The sequence below is a fragment of the Sebastes fasciatus genome, chromosome 13 (assembly GCF_043250625.1).
Source record: "Sebastes fasciatus isolate fSebFas1 chromosome 13, fSebFas1.pri, whole genome shotgun sequence".
NCBI lineage: Eukaryota > Metazoa > Chordata > Actinopteri > Perciformes > Sebastidae > Sebastes > Sebastes fasciatus.
Window position 1 is genome coordinate 15,563,172 of NC_133807.1, and position 18,111 is coordinate 15,581,282.

The following is an 18,111-nucleotide window of genomic DNA, read 5'->3' on the forward strand; positions in this document are numbered from 1 at the left end:
CATTCTACGAACAGAGAAGGTTAAAGACTTTATGTGTCTTAAAAAAAAGGCGGTTGCTAACAAGTGGCTAAATGAGACTACTAAACGTCATCACGCCGACTGTGATGTAGCTTGTTTAAAGCCTAATGTTAGCTTTTTATTCCGGAAACTGCATTCACATTTCAAAAATCATAAAAGTGGTGTTCATTTGTGAAGATTATCTCGATGAACAAAACGTGTAAGTATCATAAACGTTTGTTTGCCACAGAGCTTATTTTCTGCAATAATCCAAAACCCAATGGAAAAATCCCATTGGCTTTTTTGGAGGGAACCAGGGCGAAGCTAACTTCCTGTTAATATACAGAAATACGTCATCCCTGGAGCACTCTAATACTCATCTCTTGTTAGCTTGAATTTGTGAATAAAACCTTGTTTTTCTCTCATGCCTCCACAGTGAACGGAGAATCAAAAAACGGAGAAAAGTCTTGATGAATTGAAGTAAATGGGGTCGTGTTTAACAACAGCAAAACCATATCAAAACATCCATTTACAAACTCTCACACAACTCGTGCAGTATAATCCAAGTCTCATTTATTCAGTCTGGTGCTCACTACTTCCCAAACACATCCATCTTCACTAAAACCTTACTATTTGAAACACTTCTGCATAAACAGTATCATGCTTGCGCAGGTTTCAGTGCAAGTCTAAAGTGCTTTAAATAGTAACGTTCTAGCAAATATTACCCACCTCCCCCGGCTCCAGAATTATTTATTTTTTAAATTACAATGCCCTAATATGCTGTCGGATTTTCAAGTCTCATCTGAGGATTTTAAATTACTTCTATTTGATAATGTGGGATATTTGTGTCCCACATTCAAACAGAATTGTTTTGGTCCTCTAGTGTTGTTTCCTTGATGGAAACATGGTGCATATAAGTTAATTACTGGAGTTTAAGTTCTCATATTTAATTTAATTTCTGACCTCTACAACAAAAGAAAACACCTGATGTCAAGTCCTTAATAAAATGATTGTGTATGTAAAATGAATGTACTGAAAGTAATTTTATGATCACAGTTCTTACGACAGCAGGACGGGACTACTTGCTGGTTTTTAGGTTTGTGGCTGATGTTGCCATGTTTCGCTGCGCTCTAAAATATAAACTAATATTTGTTCTTCTTTCTCGATCTGATCAAATAAGGTGTGCTGACGTGGCAGTTTTAGTCTTTTTAGCACACACTTTCTGTGACGTTCTTCCGATCAAACATGAAAGCAGCGTAACTCGGAGGTCTTTTTACTGATTTCACCTTTGCTCGCCTCTTTCCCTCCATCTGTCTGTTTCCATCTCATTATTTATTCAGTCACTTCCCTTTCCTTTGTTGCCTCATCTCTCCTTTTCTCCGGCTGATGTCTCTCAGTCAGTCTTGGTGGTTTTGTGTCTCCAGGGGTAAATCAGCTCCCCGACAAACAGTTTCTTGACCAGGCCAGCCCAAGAGTCTTTGGGGTAACAGCTGTAAGTCGGGGTGCGGTAGGTCTGAACCACTGTGCTGCACTTCAGAGGGTTCATCTGAAAAGGAAAACATAAGAACACATGAACACATGAACAAATACTGAAAGAGAGACAAAAATGAAATGCTTACATAATTTGTATTGTGAGGTTGAAAAGGTATTCAATTCTTTACTTCAGCAAAACTACCAAAATGACAGTGGAAATACTCCATGATACTGGAAACATGGAACTAGGGCTGTAAAAGTTAACATGAAAATGATGCTAATTTGTTTTAACGCCACTAACTTCTTTAACGCAACTTTGGATTTTTAGGTTGTAGCAGGCTCAGTTTTAAACCTAGTGACCGAGTGAAGACACTGGTATCATATGAAACTAGAAAACCTAAGATGTCATACTAGCTTGTCGCGAAGGAGGTTAAATAATGCTCTAAACTTACGCTACATTTTGGTGAGGAAAAACTGGCATGGCCAGTTTCAAAGGGGTCCCTTGACCTCTGACCTCAAGATATGTGAATGAAAATGGGTTCTATGGGTACCCACGAGTCTCCCCTTTACAGACATGCCCACTTTATGATAATCACATGCAGTTTGGGGCAAGTCATAGTCAAGTCAGCACACTGACAGCTGTTGTTGCCTGTTGGGCTGCAGTTTGCCATGTTATGATTTGAGCATATTTTTTATGCTAAATGCAGTACCTGTGAGGGTTTCTGGAGAATATTTGTCATTGTTTTGTGTTCTTAATTGATTTCCAATAATAAATATATACATACATTTGCATAAAGCACTCCCATGTTGATAAGAGAATTAAATACTTGCCAAATCTCCCTTTAAGGTACATTTTGCACATACATAAATAGATAAAAATGTGTGATTAATTTGCGATTAACTGTGATTAACTATGGACAATCATGACATTAATCACGATTAAATAGTTTAATTGATTGACAGCCCTATATGGAATATATTTTAGATGGCAGGAAAAAAACATCCACTTTTGTTTTGTCCTGCCAGCATTAACAACAATAAGACCTTTGGCCCAAATCCTTCAGAATAAAAGCATTATTCTACAAACATTAACTGACAGGAATAGAGATACATCGGTTGTCAGCTGATCGGCCATGATCAGGCCTTTGTGACTTTGCTTTAAGTAGTAAGTCAATTTTTATTTATTTATTAATACTATTATTAGATTATGGGGTGAGTGGAAAGACTTGATTTTGGACATCGCACATTGCACAACATATTAAATATTAAAAGTAAAACAACCACAGTAAGAACAGGGATGTTAAAAGGAGTAATGGACCCGACGGAGTTCAGTAATAAATAGAAGGGACAGAACACACAGCAAGAAAATAAATATTAAACCATATAAAAGCAACCACATTATTAACATCAATGTTAAAACAATGTTAAAAGGTGATTGACCCAACTAAGCTCTAGGATACAGTAGGCTGTAATAAAGGGAAAAAAGGTGGGTTTTCAGTCTTGATTTAAAGATTTCAACTTCTTTAACATTTAATGGAAGGCCATTCCAGAGATAAGGGACACGGTAGGCAAATGCTCTGAAGCAAAATGTGACTTCTTACCTCCATCAGCAGGTGCAGGGCCGTCCCAGGCTCTTCACACAGCACCCTGAACTTTACACCCTCTGAAAAGTTCATCAAGAAGAGGAAAAGTCCAGACTCAACTGTGTCATCCATCCGTTCATCCACACATAAAACCAGCACTTTTATTTCAGGACTAAATGGCCTGCAGATACCCTGCATCATGTTCTCATCCATCACTGTCCTATCATTCTTACACATGAACTCATTAGGTGTTCACATATTCAATTGTCCTCCTAAATAAGCAACATTTAAAAGGTCTTATTGAAATTACTCAGGCTTGTTAGCCAATAGTATAACAACGTTTGTATCACGTGGTATCTCTGGGTCGTCAGTTAGTGTGGAAACAAGACTGTCAAAACTGAGTATATGTCTAGACCGTGTATGGTCAGTCTGTGAATTTGTGGCTGAATTGTTACACAAACAGTCAGTGGTCATGTCTATTATGTTAAATCCAGCAGTACATGTCCACCAGGTCCAGCGAAGACACTAGGGGACACGCTGCTCCACTCAACTGACCAATCCAGCCAAAACAGAGAAATGTCTGAGTTTGACAGTAAGTGCCTGGCAACGACTTGTTGTGAAGTAAATGCAATGGAACGGGGGAGGGAGAATGTGACATCCAGTGGCTGAATGTTATCAATGTTATCAATAGCACCTTTAAGCAGTAAAGTTGGTTGAAAATCTAACCAGATCATCTAGTCTATCACCAGTTCATCCAGTTTTATGTTTCAATATAATACATTTTCATATATTGGTAACTCTGTTTTACACAAGTGGATCCATGATAAAAAGGCGGTTTACCTGCGAGTCTGTACGACCGAGTGATGCGTAGCCCCATAGCGAACAGAGGGAAGGAGTTGATGAAGTCTACACTGAGGTGGAGGACGCCCTGGAACAGCACCACCACCAGCCGCAACTGCACAACACAGGGACACACAAGCGTTAAAAACAAACCCACCCTACTGGAAATAGTTAGGGCTGGAGTCACATATTCAGCTGTTATAAATTCGACTAAATGGACTACACAGTGTTGTGGGTAAAATAATCAAACATTATTTGGATAATTTGCATTATATGAACAAACTGAAACACACAATTCATGATTTATCTAAAGGGTTACTCCAACCAGAATCTATTCATAGCCACATCAATCACATCCCCTGCAGATTTTAAAGGTGGCAGTTAAGTTTATAAATTTGGCTCCTTCGCAGAAATAGCAACTGTGGTCCCCACTAACAAAATAAATAAATAAAACTATGCAGTATTTCTCTACCAGTTTCCTTGCTGGTCAGTGTGAAGGCGGCTTTGAAACAGCATTCACGAGTGTGTCATCATTTCTCATAATTTCCCAGGAAGTTTAATGGAAAGAACATGAGGTGGTGCTTATTATAGGGAAAAGTTGATCTAGTGTCTAGAGGAAATATCTTTGGAGGAACTTCTCCATTTAAACAACACTTATATAAAGAAATAGAAATAGAATACAGAACAACCAACTCAATAAATAAAATATGACACTGATTGATTGTTGGGGTCTATGTTGGGGGGGCGGTTATCATGATTCATGACTTTTCTAGGTTCCTGTCTACGGCTCTAGATGTGGGCTGTGATTCGCTGGTCTGGAACCAGACTAGAATTCAGGTAGAGAAGTAGTTTCTTCCCTTGTGACTCGTCTCTTACCAGAGTGAAGACCAGGTAGTAGAGCGCCGTGGTGGGCAGCAGGAACAGCAGGACCGTGAACAGCAGCGTCCCAATGAAGAGCTGTAGCACCACAAACACATGCACCGTAAACATCTGCATCTCTGTGATGATGACAGTGATGTGTGTGTGTGTGTGTGTGTGTGTGTGTTACTTGGTCCATGTCGTAAGAGCAGGAGTCCACTCTCTGCCGCAGGACGTTCCACTTCTTCCCTCTAAAGAGCCTCCAGAGAGACGAGAGGCCGTAGATCTTCAGACAGTACAACCTGACACACACACACACACAGACACAACTGGTAAACAATAATACTAGTATATGATATCATAATAGTAGATGTACATAGTGAGACACCACTGATAACATCCTCAAGTAAACAATAATACTAGTAACTATTACACGGCTTTGTTGAATACTACTTGTTAATACTCTTCTTTATAGCAGACCGTTGCTATGTATAACAGACTGTTGCTATGTATAACAGACCGTTGCTATGGGCGCAGTTCTGATGTCAGACTCTGGAGGACCGTTTTTGTGTCAAATTATTGATTTCTTAAGTAAGTAGCCTTGTAATAAGTGGGATAATGTACAGCTAGCGGGTCATTGTTGTGAAATAAACCCATCAAAAAAACATCTTTATTTGATTCAGATCCCCACAAAAAAAAAAAATCACAGCATAATCATTTTCAATGAAAATAAGAAGAATGATGGAAAAATGATCATTCCCTCTAATATCCCAAATCACATAGCAATCGTCAAAATAATCGCAATTAGATTTTTTTTTTTTTTTTAAATCGTGCAGCCCTACTGTGTATAGACAGAAGAAATGGGGGAGAGAATAGAGGAGAAAGGCTTCAGCAAAGGGAGAGTGAGAGAAATGGGTTGGGTTGTTTTTAGAAAGTTGAATATGAGAGTTTAGTTATGTACTGAGAGAACTGATATAAGGGGTTGATCAGACAGTTGATATTGATCAGCAACAGTATTTCTAAAGCTAATTCTGAAGTACAGGGAGAGCTCTAATTCATCCTCTCCAAAACTGAATTGTGATCGCAGCAGGAGACACTTTTAGGTCCAGGCATACAGATTTAATGAGTGACTCTGACAAAGGTTCTCAAACTGACTTTAAAAACACATATTCCAAGAGCTGCTGGAGCATAAATATGCAGCAAAGAAAGTGGGTAATATTTCATTATGCACCACGGGTGAGAGAGCCGAGCTATCTTTAGAGCAAATGCATAATTTAGTCAATCCTCTCTCCTCCAACATCCACGACTATTATCACAGCGTTCAGCCCTCCATCACGCCACACGCTTCAGCCTCGACACACAGCTACAGATATTATTCAGATTAAAGGGGAGTTGAGTGGACCTTACAGTCAACAGCTATGATCCAACAATATTAACAATTAGAATATCACCAGACTGTAATCTCCACACAGGACTGACCCGTGGCGACATGTCAGGGCATGCCTTTACATGCCTCAACATGTTATCAAGCTAAAGGAGATTGACAAGCTGACAAAGTAAGGACACAGTGACAGAGTTTAAACTATATTTAGATCTCTGAGTCTTATTGATGCACCGGGACGCTTTGAAATTTCACATTCTTTCATGGAGCTAAAGCAGTTTTTGAGCTATTCTACACAGTTGATGCTCCACAGTTTAATGCTGATGTTTAGCAGGTATGATGTTTGAAATGTTGACCCGATGATGGCGCTAGATGAAAAGTCAGAGGATCACTAAAGTTATGACAGTTCACACTGAGGGGAACATGAATAGCAAACATCTTGAGGAAACTGTGAAGAAGAGACGAGCAGAAGAGCAGAGCGAGGCTGACTGAGCGTGAAGCACTAAATTATTTTTTATAACCATCCGACCCAGTTATGCAACAGTGACGTCAAAACAAAACATCCTGTTCTGCAAGTCGGATCCAGATGATTCATGTGTTGTTGTACCAGTTACAATTAAAGGGATAATAACAACGGTATTCGCTGACGGGAAAACACAACATGACTACTTTTACTGTTTGCATGACTTCGTCAGATACCACGAAATTCAGTACGGAGAGTCATCATCAGATCGGCCAGAAAAACTTCCTAATGTTTTATCAAGATGTCCTGAGAAAAAAATGTCCAAGTACACAGGAAAAATATCAAAATCTTAGGGCAGATTGCTATGAAACCCAAAGGGATGATCATTTTCCATTTTACTCTCCTGGGGCCGTGTTACAGAAACTATCTTAACCATTTGGTAACCATGGTAACTAGGGTTAGGACCCGATTTAGGAAAAAGACATTACAGAGGAACAGCTCCTAAGTCGATGTTCCTATCCTAACTTAAGATAGGCAAAGTGTATTACGCTTCCCAAAATCTGAATAATATAAATAAACCCTCCTAACTTTAGGATAACTGTGAAGCTGTCTTAACTTTTCTTCTGCTCTTTGGACATAGTCAAAGTCAAGCCAAGCTTTATCTATATAGCACATTTAAAAACAACTGCAGTTGACCAAAGTGATGAACATGTACATAATAAAAATTACTACAAAGCAAGCAACAAAAAAACCCCAGTAAAAACAATAAACATAATGTGCACATAATAGCAGTAAAAGAGTTGCAGGACAACAGAAGATGAACTTAGTCAAACGCCAGCGAGAAGAGGCGAGTCTTCAGCAGCGACTTAAATGATTCTGTGATTTAAGCTGTTTTAAAATGAAGAGGTGGCTGTTCCAGAGATTAGGGGCAGAAACCGCTACAGGCTCGGTCGCCTCTGTTTTAATGTCTAGTTCTGGGGACATCCAGGAGCATCTGATTGGTCGACCTCTGTGCTCTAACTGGAGTATTAAGGTGCAAGAGTTCTGCTAGATAAGGTGTAGCCAGCCCATTTAAAACCTTAAAAACAAGCAATAAAATCTTTAACTCAATCCGGAAACAGACAGGAAGCCAGGGGAGGGAGACCAAAACTGGTGATATGTGATCACCTGTTCTTTTTCCAGTGAGAAGGTGAGCAGCTGCATTTTGTACTTACTGAAGACGACGAAGAGACGACTGTTCTACACCCACACACTAAGAATTACAGCGGTCTAACCGAGAGGTAATTAAAGCATGTGTAATTATCTTTGAGATCTCTGGGAGACAGATAGGCCTTTACCTGGGCTAAGAGCCTTAACTAGAAAAAGCTGGTTTTAACAACTGAGCCAACTTGTTTCTCAAATTTGAAGGAGCTGTCAAAAACAACGCCAAGATTTTTGAACAAAAATTCAATTGTGAGAAGCCAAAGGACCAAGAATACCAACAGAGTCATCCAAAGGTCAGGTTGTCCAAACATAATGAGGTCAGCCTTACTTTCATTAAGATTTAGAAAGTTTAGATCCATCCAAGTTCTGACATAAGAGTTGCCTTCCTCTTCCTATCACTTGTCAGTTTACTTATTTGATTTTTGAAAGCATTGATATCATCCCTCTCTTTTATCTCCTGAGTTATTGTTGTAAATTTCCCAAAAAAGATCATCTTTGGGTTTCTCTCCAGATGTTACCATCACCTCTAACTCAACTGTCTTGAAGTTAAGTGCCCGTCGTCGTTTTTGCTCCATTTTTTTGTACGTTTTAATTTATGTTCCAGTATGTTTCATTGAGAAAAACAACGGTTACAAAAAATGTTTAGCGTTGTTTAAGTCTTAAGACTTAAGATAGGAAGTTTCTATAGATGAAGGCATTGTACTGGTCATTTTGTGCCCCCACCTCCACACTGACACTCAGAAAGGTTAAACAAAGACTCTAGTGTAGGGCCAATAAGGAACTGTAATTTAAATGTCTCTGCAACAGAGGAAGGAAAAGGTTGGAAAAATACGCCCCCTGCAGGTAAATCCAGTGTGTCTCAATTCAACACTGCATACTGATTCTCAGCATTTTTGAGTATTTGCAGTAGTGTACACAGTAAGTACATTAAGTATAATAAGTAATGAATAGTACAATAATAATAATAATAATAATAATAACAACTTGCATTTATATAGCACCTTTCAAGAAACCCAAGGACACTTTACACGGAGGTAAGGAGACAAAACAAAACAAAGCAACAGCAATGTCTCAAATCTTTGACCCGATCATGAGTCAGCAGCAGCCACTCTCAGGACAGTTTGTGATTTAGAAGTTAAATTTCTTCTCTCAAAGTCATGACTAACATGCTCCTTATGTGTTTACCACATAGCCCCTCTCCTTTGTTTCATAGCAGTGCAAAAAGTGAACAGACACTAGCAGTTGAAGCTGTGCTGAGGCCTCACCTGGCTCCGTAGACGTAGAAGCAGTAGATGTGGAAGGTGAGCAGGGCGACCATGTCAGAGAGCAGCGAGAGGGCAAAGGTCAGGCCGAAGCAGGCCGACAGGCCTCCGTACCACAGGATGCCCTCGATGAAGGGAGACATCAGGTGGATGTAGCCTGGATGGAAAGATGACACATTGCGAGGTGAATGAAGCCTCTCAGGGCCACTAGCAGAGCTTCTAGTTTTCTGTATTGTGTGCTGTGACTCACTGATCCAGAGGTGAATGTGGTAGAGGAAGAAGCGGCCCAGAACCTGGTCCAGGGCCCGGTTCATCTTCAGCCCTGCTGGAGCTCCCATCAGCCACTGCAGCAGCTCCTCCAGCTCTTTAGCCACATGCTGGGGAAGAATCACACCAGTTAAATGTGGGACGAAGAAATCTGACACCAGTTCAGTTTTTAGAATGTAGTTTGCTCAGTTGTCAGTAGACTGTGCGCTACATTAATACACTTTTAATCAATCTACTATTTCTACTAATAATCAAGTATCAAGGTCAGTATTTACTTGACCTGAACTTTCTGGCAGTAACTTGCAAAAGCCTCGATTTCCATTCACAGCACAACACCCTTTAAAAATGGTTTTGGACTCATTATCTCAAGACCACAACTTGAATATCTCAATGTCTGGAGATAATAAATCATAGTTTTGTTTCACTTATATGATTTTTTTGAGAGTATTTTCCTGAGAGAATGTGTTTCATTTGATCACCTGTATATCCTGTTATTTGTTCTGTTTGTAAACAGTTTGAAGAAGAGGGTAGAATGCGCCATAACAGATTTAAAGATTCTTTTTTGTTGTCATTTTGTGTATTCTGATCTCAGTGAAACACACTTACATCAGCTGCAGGCACCAGTGTATTGGCCAACATGGTGATGTGGTTGTCTCTGTAGAGCCACCACATGAGCAACATGCCGAGAGCCACATCCACCAGGAACGACACCACGATGTTCGCTTTCCTACACACAGACAGACATGAAGGTAACAACAGCAGGCGGAAAGTCAATGGTTCATCTTTGCCTGACAAATGAAGACAATTAAAATAGCATAATTCAAATAAGATTGAATAACATATGAATAGACAAAAAATTGTAGATCAAAAATACAGTTATAGTGCGCTAGTTGTCCACAATTAAATATTTACAGCAGAGTTTCTGATTTAGATTCACAGTGGCTAACGTTGTGGATCATTTAATATCATCAAGAAGTTGGTTCCATCTGTGTGAAGCATCGTAGCTAAAAGCAGCTTCACCGTGTTTGGCTCTGACGGGAGATACAACCAGCTGCCTGAGAGATTAACTGAGTTTATATTCGTCAGACAGATCAGAAATATCAGCCCACGGTGATCTATAATGTAGCAGCAGCAGATCAAAACTGTTATAACTAAAGGATAATGAAGTCTGCTGTTTTTGCCCCACTATTGACCTGCATAGAGACGGTGATGCCACGTAGTCTGTTTGTCCGTCCAACACTTTTTTCCCCGACTGCTGGCCATATTCTCTAGGGATTTTCTGTAGATATTCATGTTCTTCAGAGGATGATGAGAAGCTTTTCCTTCTAAAAAAGCTCAAGCAGGCCAAACTTCGCTCTCAGCTCCTAATAAACTTGTACAGAAGCACCACAGAGAGTTTCCTCTGCTACTGTGCCACGGTGTGGTATGCCAGCTGCACTGCCGAAAACCGGAAAGCGCCAAGCTTGAAATGAGCAAACCAGAGTAGCTGCCATCTTAATCCCTTAGTGTTCTTTGCATTTGTGCACATATTGAGCATGATTTTCCTACATTCAGTGGCTCCTCTCCTTTTGTGTTTGTGTTATCACTAAACTCCTTGGAAGCCTTTTCCACTGCTGTCTGTGGATTCACTGAGCAAAGTCATACTCACCAGACGATGAATCATTCCTGTTTTAGGAACTCCACTGGCTTTACTTAATACAACCATTCAGGCTGACATTAGTGTAAACTGTCCACTAACACCATAAGCTTAGACCAGCTGACCATCTGCTGAGCTGTTCACTTTATTTAAAAGCTTGACACACATTGACATAAAAGTCCATAACATCAGGGAGTTTTTAGGTTGGCTTTTACAAACAATCACCTCATGAACTGCGTGTGTCCGGCGGCGGGTTTCGGTGAGCTGAGCGTCTTCATGTGTTGTGTTCTGTAGCTGAGCTGGACACAGGTGGACAGCTTACTGGACAGGAAGCGCAGCGGGTAAAGACTGAAGAGCCTAAAGATAAAATATGATAGTGAAAATAAGGATGATGTTTAAAGTGTGCTGCCTCACAGTGTCTGGATCATTCTCCTCTCACACTTAGAAAACTGAGACGATACAATTTGGTTATACATCTATTGTAAAACGGATCAATACTAACAAATTAAACATAAACTTATACGTATATTTATATTGCCAGCCTTCTCCATTAAGTTTCATCCCCGCTCACCGGATGTCACAGATCCAGGTCCATATGGAGAGCAGCCAGCTGATGAGCATACAGAGCGGTACGGAGGCATGTTTGAACAATTCCACAATGATGCTGGCCTCTCGGCCTTCAGTCTGCCAGTGGGTCGACTTCAGCGGCCCGTCGTCGTATCTGTCCAGGAAGTACAGAGGCTGGCTGTTGGCCACCGTGTGGAACATCTGGACCAGATTAGGAGGAGGATCATGTTAGGGGATAAACATGACTATCTGCTTACATCAACATGGCTGTAACCTGAGACACTTTTACACATGCACTTTACTCTGTACGTCCTCTGGCAACATGTCAAGTCGTCTTTTTGATCATTTACATAAAACATAATGCCAACCGAGTAACTTTTCACTATTATTCTTTCCTTCAGGATTTTGTGTTGCAGTATGGGAGAAAAACAACATCTGAAAATTGCATCCTACAAGCAGAGCTTCCTGAAAAATCCTGAATCTAAATGATTCATTCATGTTACTAACATGATAACAGGAACTAAAGCACATTTTCTGTCTTGTACCTGTCTCAGCTCAGACGGTGGATCAGTTTTGGGGTCGGGAACACCGTTCTCGATGGGGTGAAGCTGCGACAGCATCACCTTCCTCTGCTCGTAGTGGACGAAGATCACCTTCTCCTCCTCCTCCTGCTCTTCTCCATCACCTCCATCCTCTCCATCACCTTTCTCAATCTTCTTTTTAGTTTCCGGCTGAACTAATCTTCCATCTGGCCATGACAAAGACAAATTCATTATAAACTCCTGATAGCTTTCTTTAGTTCTGTGAACAGAAAGTCATCCTGAGATTTATTAAGTATTTGACACTACTACATAATAAACTGAGTAACTCTAAATAGAATCAATGAAATGGATGAAAACTGTGCTTTTGTATCAATGGTTCATATTTAAAAATTGGACATTTCATTCCAATCCAACCCAAACCTGCAAATTATTAAAGTAAATACATTTTTGTCAAGTTGGAAAACACCCTGCAATGAAGAGTAAACTGAAACCAGTGATGGGAGTTTAATATTCCCATCACTAGTACTGCTGTATAAACGAGAGGAATATCAGTCTGAGGGTCTTACTCTGATCCCGGTTGAGGATCTGGCAGGTGAAGCCCGTCTTGCCGATCTCGCGGTTGATCTGGAGCCAGCGTTCCTGGGGGAAGATGGTGCTGAGGTCTTTGAGGAAGCTCTCCATGCCCTCCTGACCCTCTTTGGGTAAACTCCACGAGCCCAGCACCGACAGCTCCACCTTACTCTGGCTCTGAATCTGGGTGACAAAGATGGAGGAGTGCGGTGAGGGAGGAGGAGAGACTAGTAAAGGCTTTTAACTTTTTTTCACCTTAACGAAGCAGTGTGCCTTGACTTTTTTTGAGAATAAAATTTTTTAATTTCGGTTCACGTACAAATTGAGTGAAAAGTTATGTTAATATTTTTCATCCAGATGGTTAGAATAGTCTTTGAGGATTGTGGAAATACCTTCGAAACAGCAGTGAGAGTATTTAACTTTCAGAAAATCTGCTACTCGGCTCTGTGACACAAATGTCATAACAATCCTTGAGAGGCTAAATTTAACCCCGATCCAGACCTGAGGGGACACAGAGGTCTGCCTGGTGGTGCACTGACCTGCTGGATGTACTGTTTGACCTGTCCGGGAATGAACGGGTAGTGGATGACCGCCAGCACCACGGCAGAGTCATAGCCGGAGATCCAGCGGCCGACCAGCAGGCCGCTGTCAGCCCGGTTACAGCACTGCGGGAAGAAGATCTTCAGCACCATGACTTCACTGCAGCTCAGTGTTCAGCCTCCAGCAGCTCAGTGTTTAGCCTCCAGCAGCTCTGATGATCTGAGAGAGAGAGAGAAAAACAACCAAGTCTGGTGACTTCCACTGCAGCTCAGTGTTCAGCCGCCAGCAGCTCTGATGATCAGACAGAAAGAGAGAGGGAAAAACAACCAAGTCTGGTGACTTCCACTGCAGCTCAGTGTTCAGCCGCCAGCAGCTCTGATGATCAGACAGAAAGAGAGAGGGAAAAACAACCAAGTCTGGTGACTTTCACCTCTGGCCAGCTCGTGCTATTTTATATATTTCTATTATTGTCCAAAAACGCCAGGAAAAGACCAAAATCAACAATGTTTTAGTCCATCTCTCAAGACTTTCTGATTTTCCTACACTGCCTGTGGCTTGCAACCCATTTTTCATACTGAAGATTCAAATCTTTTATCTTCTATCCCAGTTCTCAGCATTTTGTATTTACTTATTTGCACTGTGGTTATTTGTTAGGCTATATATTGCACGTCTTAATGCAAATATTTGTACATATTTCATAATTCTTATATTGTGTCTTATTGTAGCATTATGTACCTATTTACATACTTCTTTATTTCTATTTTCTTAGATTCATTTTATGTTTATGCAAGAGCAACTGTAATTTACCAATTTACCCAATTTACCCCCCGGGGATAAATAAAGTATTTCTGATTCTGATTTTAAAAACACCTCACAAATATGTTTCATCTTTTTAAAGGTTCAGCAATTTCCAAGAGGTTTAGTAAATAACCTGAAAAAGCTTGAATTTTAAGCTCTAACAAGAAGCTGGTGTAAAGCTGATATACCAGAAAAAGAGCAATGACTCGATAGTGTCCAGTGCATTTACTCAATGTCAAATTCCCTCTAACTTTAGAGAGTTAAAGGTGATATTTCTGTCAGAAATGGGTACCGTTTCCATAAAACAAGATGACAAACAAATAACTTGACTGCAAAATTTCAAGTATATATAAAAATCACAACACATTAAAATACAACACAACATGATATACAAAAATCACAATTAAACAGGAGAACAGCTGTTTAACACAGAGGCCTCACAAGAAAAACAGCCACATGCCACCATCTCCATACATTTTTTCATTCTTATAATTTAAGGAGGAAAATTTAATTTTAAAAAGCATTGTGTTCGTACAACAAAGAAGAGTATGTGTATTTCAGTCTGTGGGGTGGATTTGTGGAATGGGTTAGGTGATGGGTTGAAGTGGAGCACAAATATAAATCACTTTAAAAAGCTATACAAAAAAGATATTTTTGGGAGGTGTATGGATGAGGAAGAGTTGTGATAAGGATTGCGTTAAGGGTTGGTTTATATCTACTTTTTAACTTCGGATGGATATGTGGGTTGTAAACTTGGGATGCTGTTCATATATTTAATTTGGGATGTAAATAAATCTGGGATAGTTCATATATTATATTATAATATCATTCTATGACATATGAGTTATTAGAGGAGAAGTGAGAAAGGGGTAGGGAAATATAAGTTTTACTTCTACCTACTGTGCCCTTAAGGAGAACAAATCGTTACTCCAAGTCCTTTATACCGTCTGCTGTTAAGCTGCTGAACACAGACCATACTCATTTTAAATGACTGTTATTTAGAGGAACTTTAAGATATGTTGTTCTCATATATTGTTTCTTATTTTTGGGCTTTTACTGCTATAATCCTATTTATATGGTTCTTATTGTAACTTGTCCCTCCAACTGCCCCATGCCTTTAATATGTTTCCTTTGACTTAACTAATTATTGGTTGTCTGTTGTATGTATGTATGTATGGATGGATGTATGGACTGGGAATGCTACACATTAATTTTCCCCTTTGGGATAAATAAAGTTGTCTGAACTGAACTACTCCTTTTCGGACACTATTACTCTGGCTTTGTTTGTTTTTATTTTGTATCTGTTTTTATTTATTTTTATGTTCGAAATAAAGTCATTCATTCATATTCTTTATAATGCCTTTAAATTAATCTATCGTAATAAAATATATAATAATAATGTATGCCGAATCGAAGAGTTGATCCTTATTATACATGACAGATATTCCTCTATTCTTTCTTTTTATCATTATTATTATTATTATTATTTCTTTTCTTAATTTTATTCCAATTTTGCATGTTGAAGTTGTTTTCTCTAGTGTACTTAATGAGTTTGTCTATAAGCTCATCTACTTAAAAATTGGTTTACCAAACAACATGACAAAGAGTACTCAAAGGCTTACTGGGATCAGGACCCAGCAAAAAGAAGAAGGCCACAAGAACAATATAAAAAAAACCACTGAAATATCAGTACAAAAAAAGACACAATAAAATGAGAAAAAAGGGATAAACTTTCCATAAATATGTGTAAAAGCTGCTATGACTTTTGGCGGACAAACAGGAGATAGACGGGACTAGACGGTTGACCTGGTTTGATGCCCTTCACATATTGAGTGAGTAGCTTGTTGTTGTGGCAACAGATGAAGCCCGAGGCAGCGCTGCTATTGACGTCAGAGACGGTGCTGTCAACCAGCGAGCTAGCACAGGAAAGTAGGTTACAAATGTGGAGAATCACCGGTAAAATAAGACTAAAGATGTTTATGAAAAATGAGAGAGTTGAAGATGACTGATTCTGTCCTCAAGCGTACAAAATCCCTGCTCCATAGTTCGCCATTAAAACTAAATGTACTCAAATTAAACTTAATTAACGCCAGCTAGCTCAATGAAGCTAACGCTACATCATCAAACTGTATAACACAAGATATGTGTGTACAAAAATACATGATTTACCTTCTTTAACACCGACACGAGCTTTCAGCTGACATCTGTAGCGTCGAGGAGACTTCAGCTAACTAAGGTGCCATTTTATTTGTTGACAGTCCGTTGCATAAAATGCTCCCGGTGAGAAACACAATATTTATGTGCGTTCCTGTTATCGTGTAGTGATGTGTTGGTCACGAACGAGCCGGTTCATTGAGCCGGCTCTTTTAAGTGAACGATAAGAGCCGGCTCCTGTCCGAGAGCCGTTTTTTTTTTTCTTTACTTAATTTAAGGCAGAATGATAAGACGATGTTCTCCGCGCCACTGGCACTCCATGCACTGACTGTGACTGAATGTTGTGTTAATGACGTCCATGCGACCAATCCGGTGATGACAGACAATCATACCATCAAGCAGGGATGGGCGGAGGTGCGCGGCGCGCTGACGGTCTACAGGTACAGAGCAGGAGGGAGAGGAGGAGAGAAAGAGAGAGTGGAGCGCGGTGCGCGAATAGCAGACAAGATGTGTGACAGTTGCAAACGAAGCAGCATGTCAAATTATGGTATTCTGAAAATTATAAGGTTTAGTATAATTAAATTGAATAATTTAAGTGATATATCTGCAGACGTAGTACGTCTGCAGATATATCACTTAAATTATTCAGGTCAAAACAGCGGTCATTTTGGCTGAATTATAAAAGGCAGAAGTGGTACAATGAAGAACCGTTTGGGAGCCGAAAGAGCCGGCTCTTCTTGTCGAGCTGAGGCCAAATGAGCTGGCTCACTAAAAAGAGCCTGAATTCCCATCACTATTATCGTGACGTCATCATGGATGGATGTCCCTCCCGTCGAGTTGTATTAAAGTTTTACGAAGAAATTTCAGTTTAACTATGACAAAACCAATTTTTAAAAAGTATGTTTATTTTAATATAATAGTTTTTTTGTCGACTCTCTCAAATGCATTTCCTCAAGTTTAGTCGCTTTAATTTTTTTAAAACGTTCACCGGAAGTTTTATTTAATCTTTCAAAATAAAACGACAAAAGTAGACCAAAAGTTGAGGTGAACAAAACATTGAAAATATTCTCACAAGGTCACAGGAGTCTGGGGACGGGCCCAGGGGTCTACAGCAGGTTTATTATAAAATATTAAATAAAGATATTAACTCTAATATTAACTTTAAAAAGCTTGCACCTTTGTGAAGCTTATGTTACTTACCAAATTATCTGGCCATCATGTATATGTTTGCTTTGTGTTTTGTTGTTTGTTTGTTTTTTGTAATAATACACATTATTTATTCATTCATTAAGTCATACGTGTTTTGCATTTATTTTTTAAAGCCATTTAGTTTCAACAGTGACTGTGGAGAGATACATTTTTTTTCTAGGTACCTACTGTAAATCAAATAATTATCAAATGTGTTATTTTCTGTCTTTCTAATGAAAAAATTGAAAAGTCAAAAACTTTTACTACTTTATTGTCATTAATAAATGTCAGTGATTATGTCTATACTGGGTTGGTAACCCCCAAGTCATCATGTTTTAATTATTACAGGAGCAATAATCATCAAAATCTTAATTATAATACAGTAGAACAAGAAAATGAAATAGAAAATAAATGATTTATAATAAGAATATTTATAATAACAAAAACAACAACAATAATAATCCTAATAATAATGTTAATAATCTGCCTGTTACTCACAAGTAAATGCCAATGTGTATGCTGCTGCTGTCAGAGTTGTTGGTGAATGAGGAGTTGACCCAACCGTAGAGAGATTTATCTCCTCCTGCAGTGACACAGCAAGAAAAGAGCGGGATGAAAACCTCCAGCAGACTAAAAATAACAAAAAATATTCTTGACAGATTATTAGCATCACACCCCAAGCACTTCATGACTTCTCCTCCTCCATTTTTTAAATAGTTTGTTCTTATTTATATTTTATAATATATATTTGTTTATATATATGTTTATATATATATTTGTTTATATATA

General features: G+C 39.2%; 1 protein-coding gene across 2 annotated transcripts; it reads right to left on the reverse strand.

Annotated features, from left to right (window-relative positions):
• Window positions 1–553: 553 nt before the first annotated feature.
• On the reverse strand, window positions 554–17,864 carry pigq (phosphatidylinositol glycan anchor biosynthesis, class Q). Of its 2 annotated transcripts, none has more exons than XM_074655786.1 (14): window positions 17,821–17,864; window positions 13,182–13,401; window positions 12,639–12,825; window positions 12,076–12,278; window positions 11,535–11,731; window positions 11,189–11,320; window positions 9,934–10,054; window positions 9,311–9,437; window positions 9,064–9,217; window positions 4,942–5,053; window positions 4,770–4,850; window positions 3,894–4,008; window positions 3,072–3,133; window positions 554–1,543 (listed from the first exon to the last, which is right to left on the reverse strand). In XM_074655786.1, exons 2-14 carry the CDS (start codon window positions 13,332–13,334, stop codon window positions 1,391–1,393), a joined length of 1,797 nt encoding a protein of 598 aa, XP_074511887.1. In that variant the 5' UTR covers window positions 13,335–13,401; window positions 17,821–17,864; the 3' UTR covers window positions 554–1,390. The 2 variants fall into 2 exon arrangements, with proteins under 2 accessions (XP_074511887.1, XP_074511886.1); XM_074655785.1 differs by lacking the exon at window positions 17,821–17,864 and adding an exon at window positions 16,150–16,304.
• Window positions 17,865–18,111: the final 247 nt, after the last annotated feature.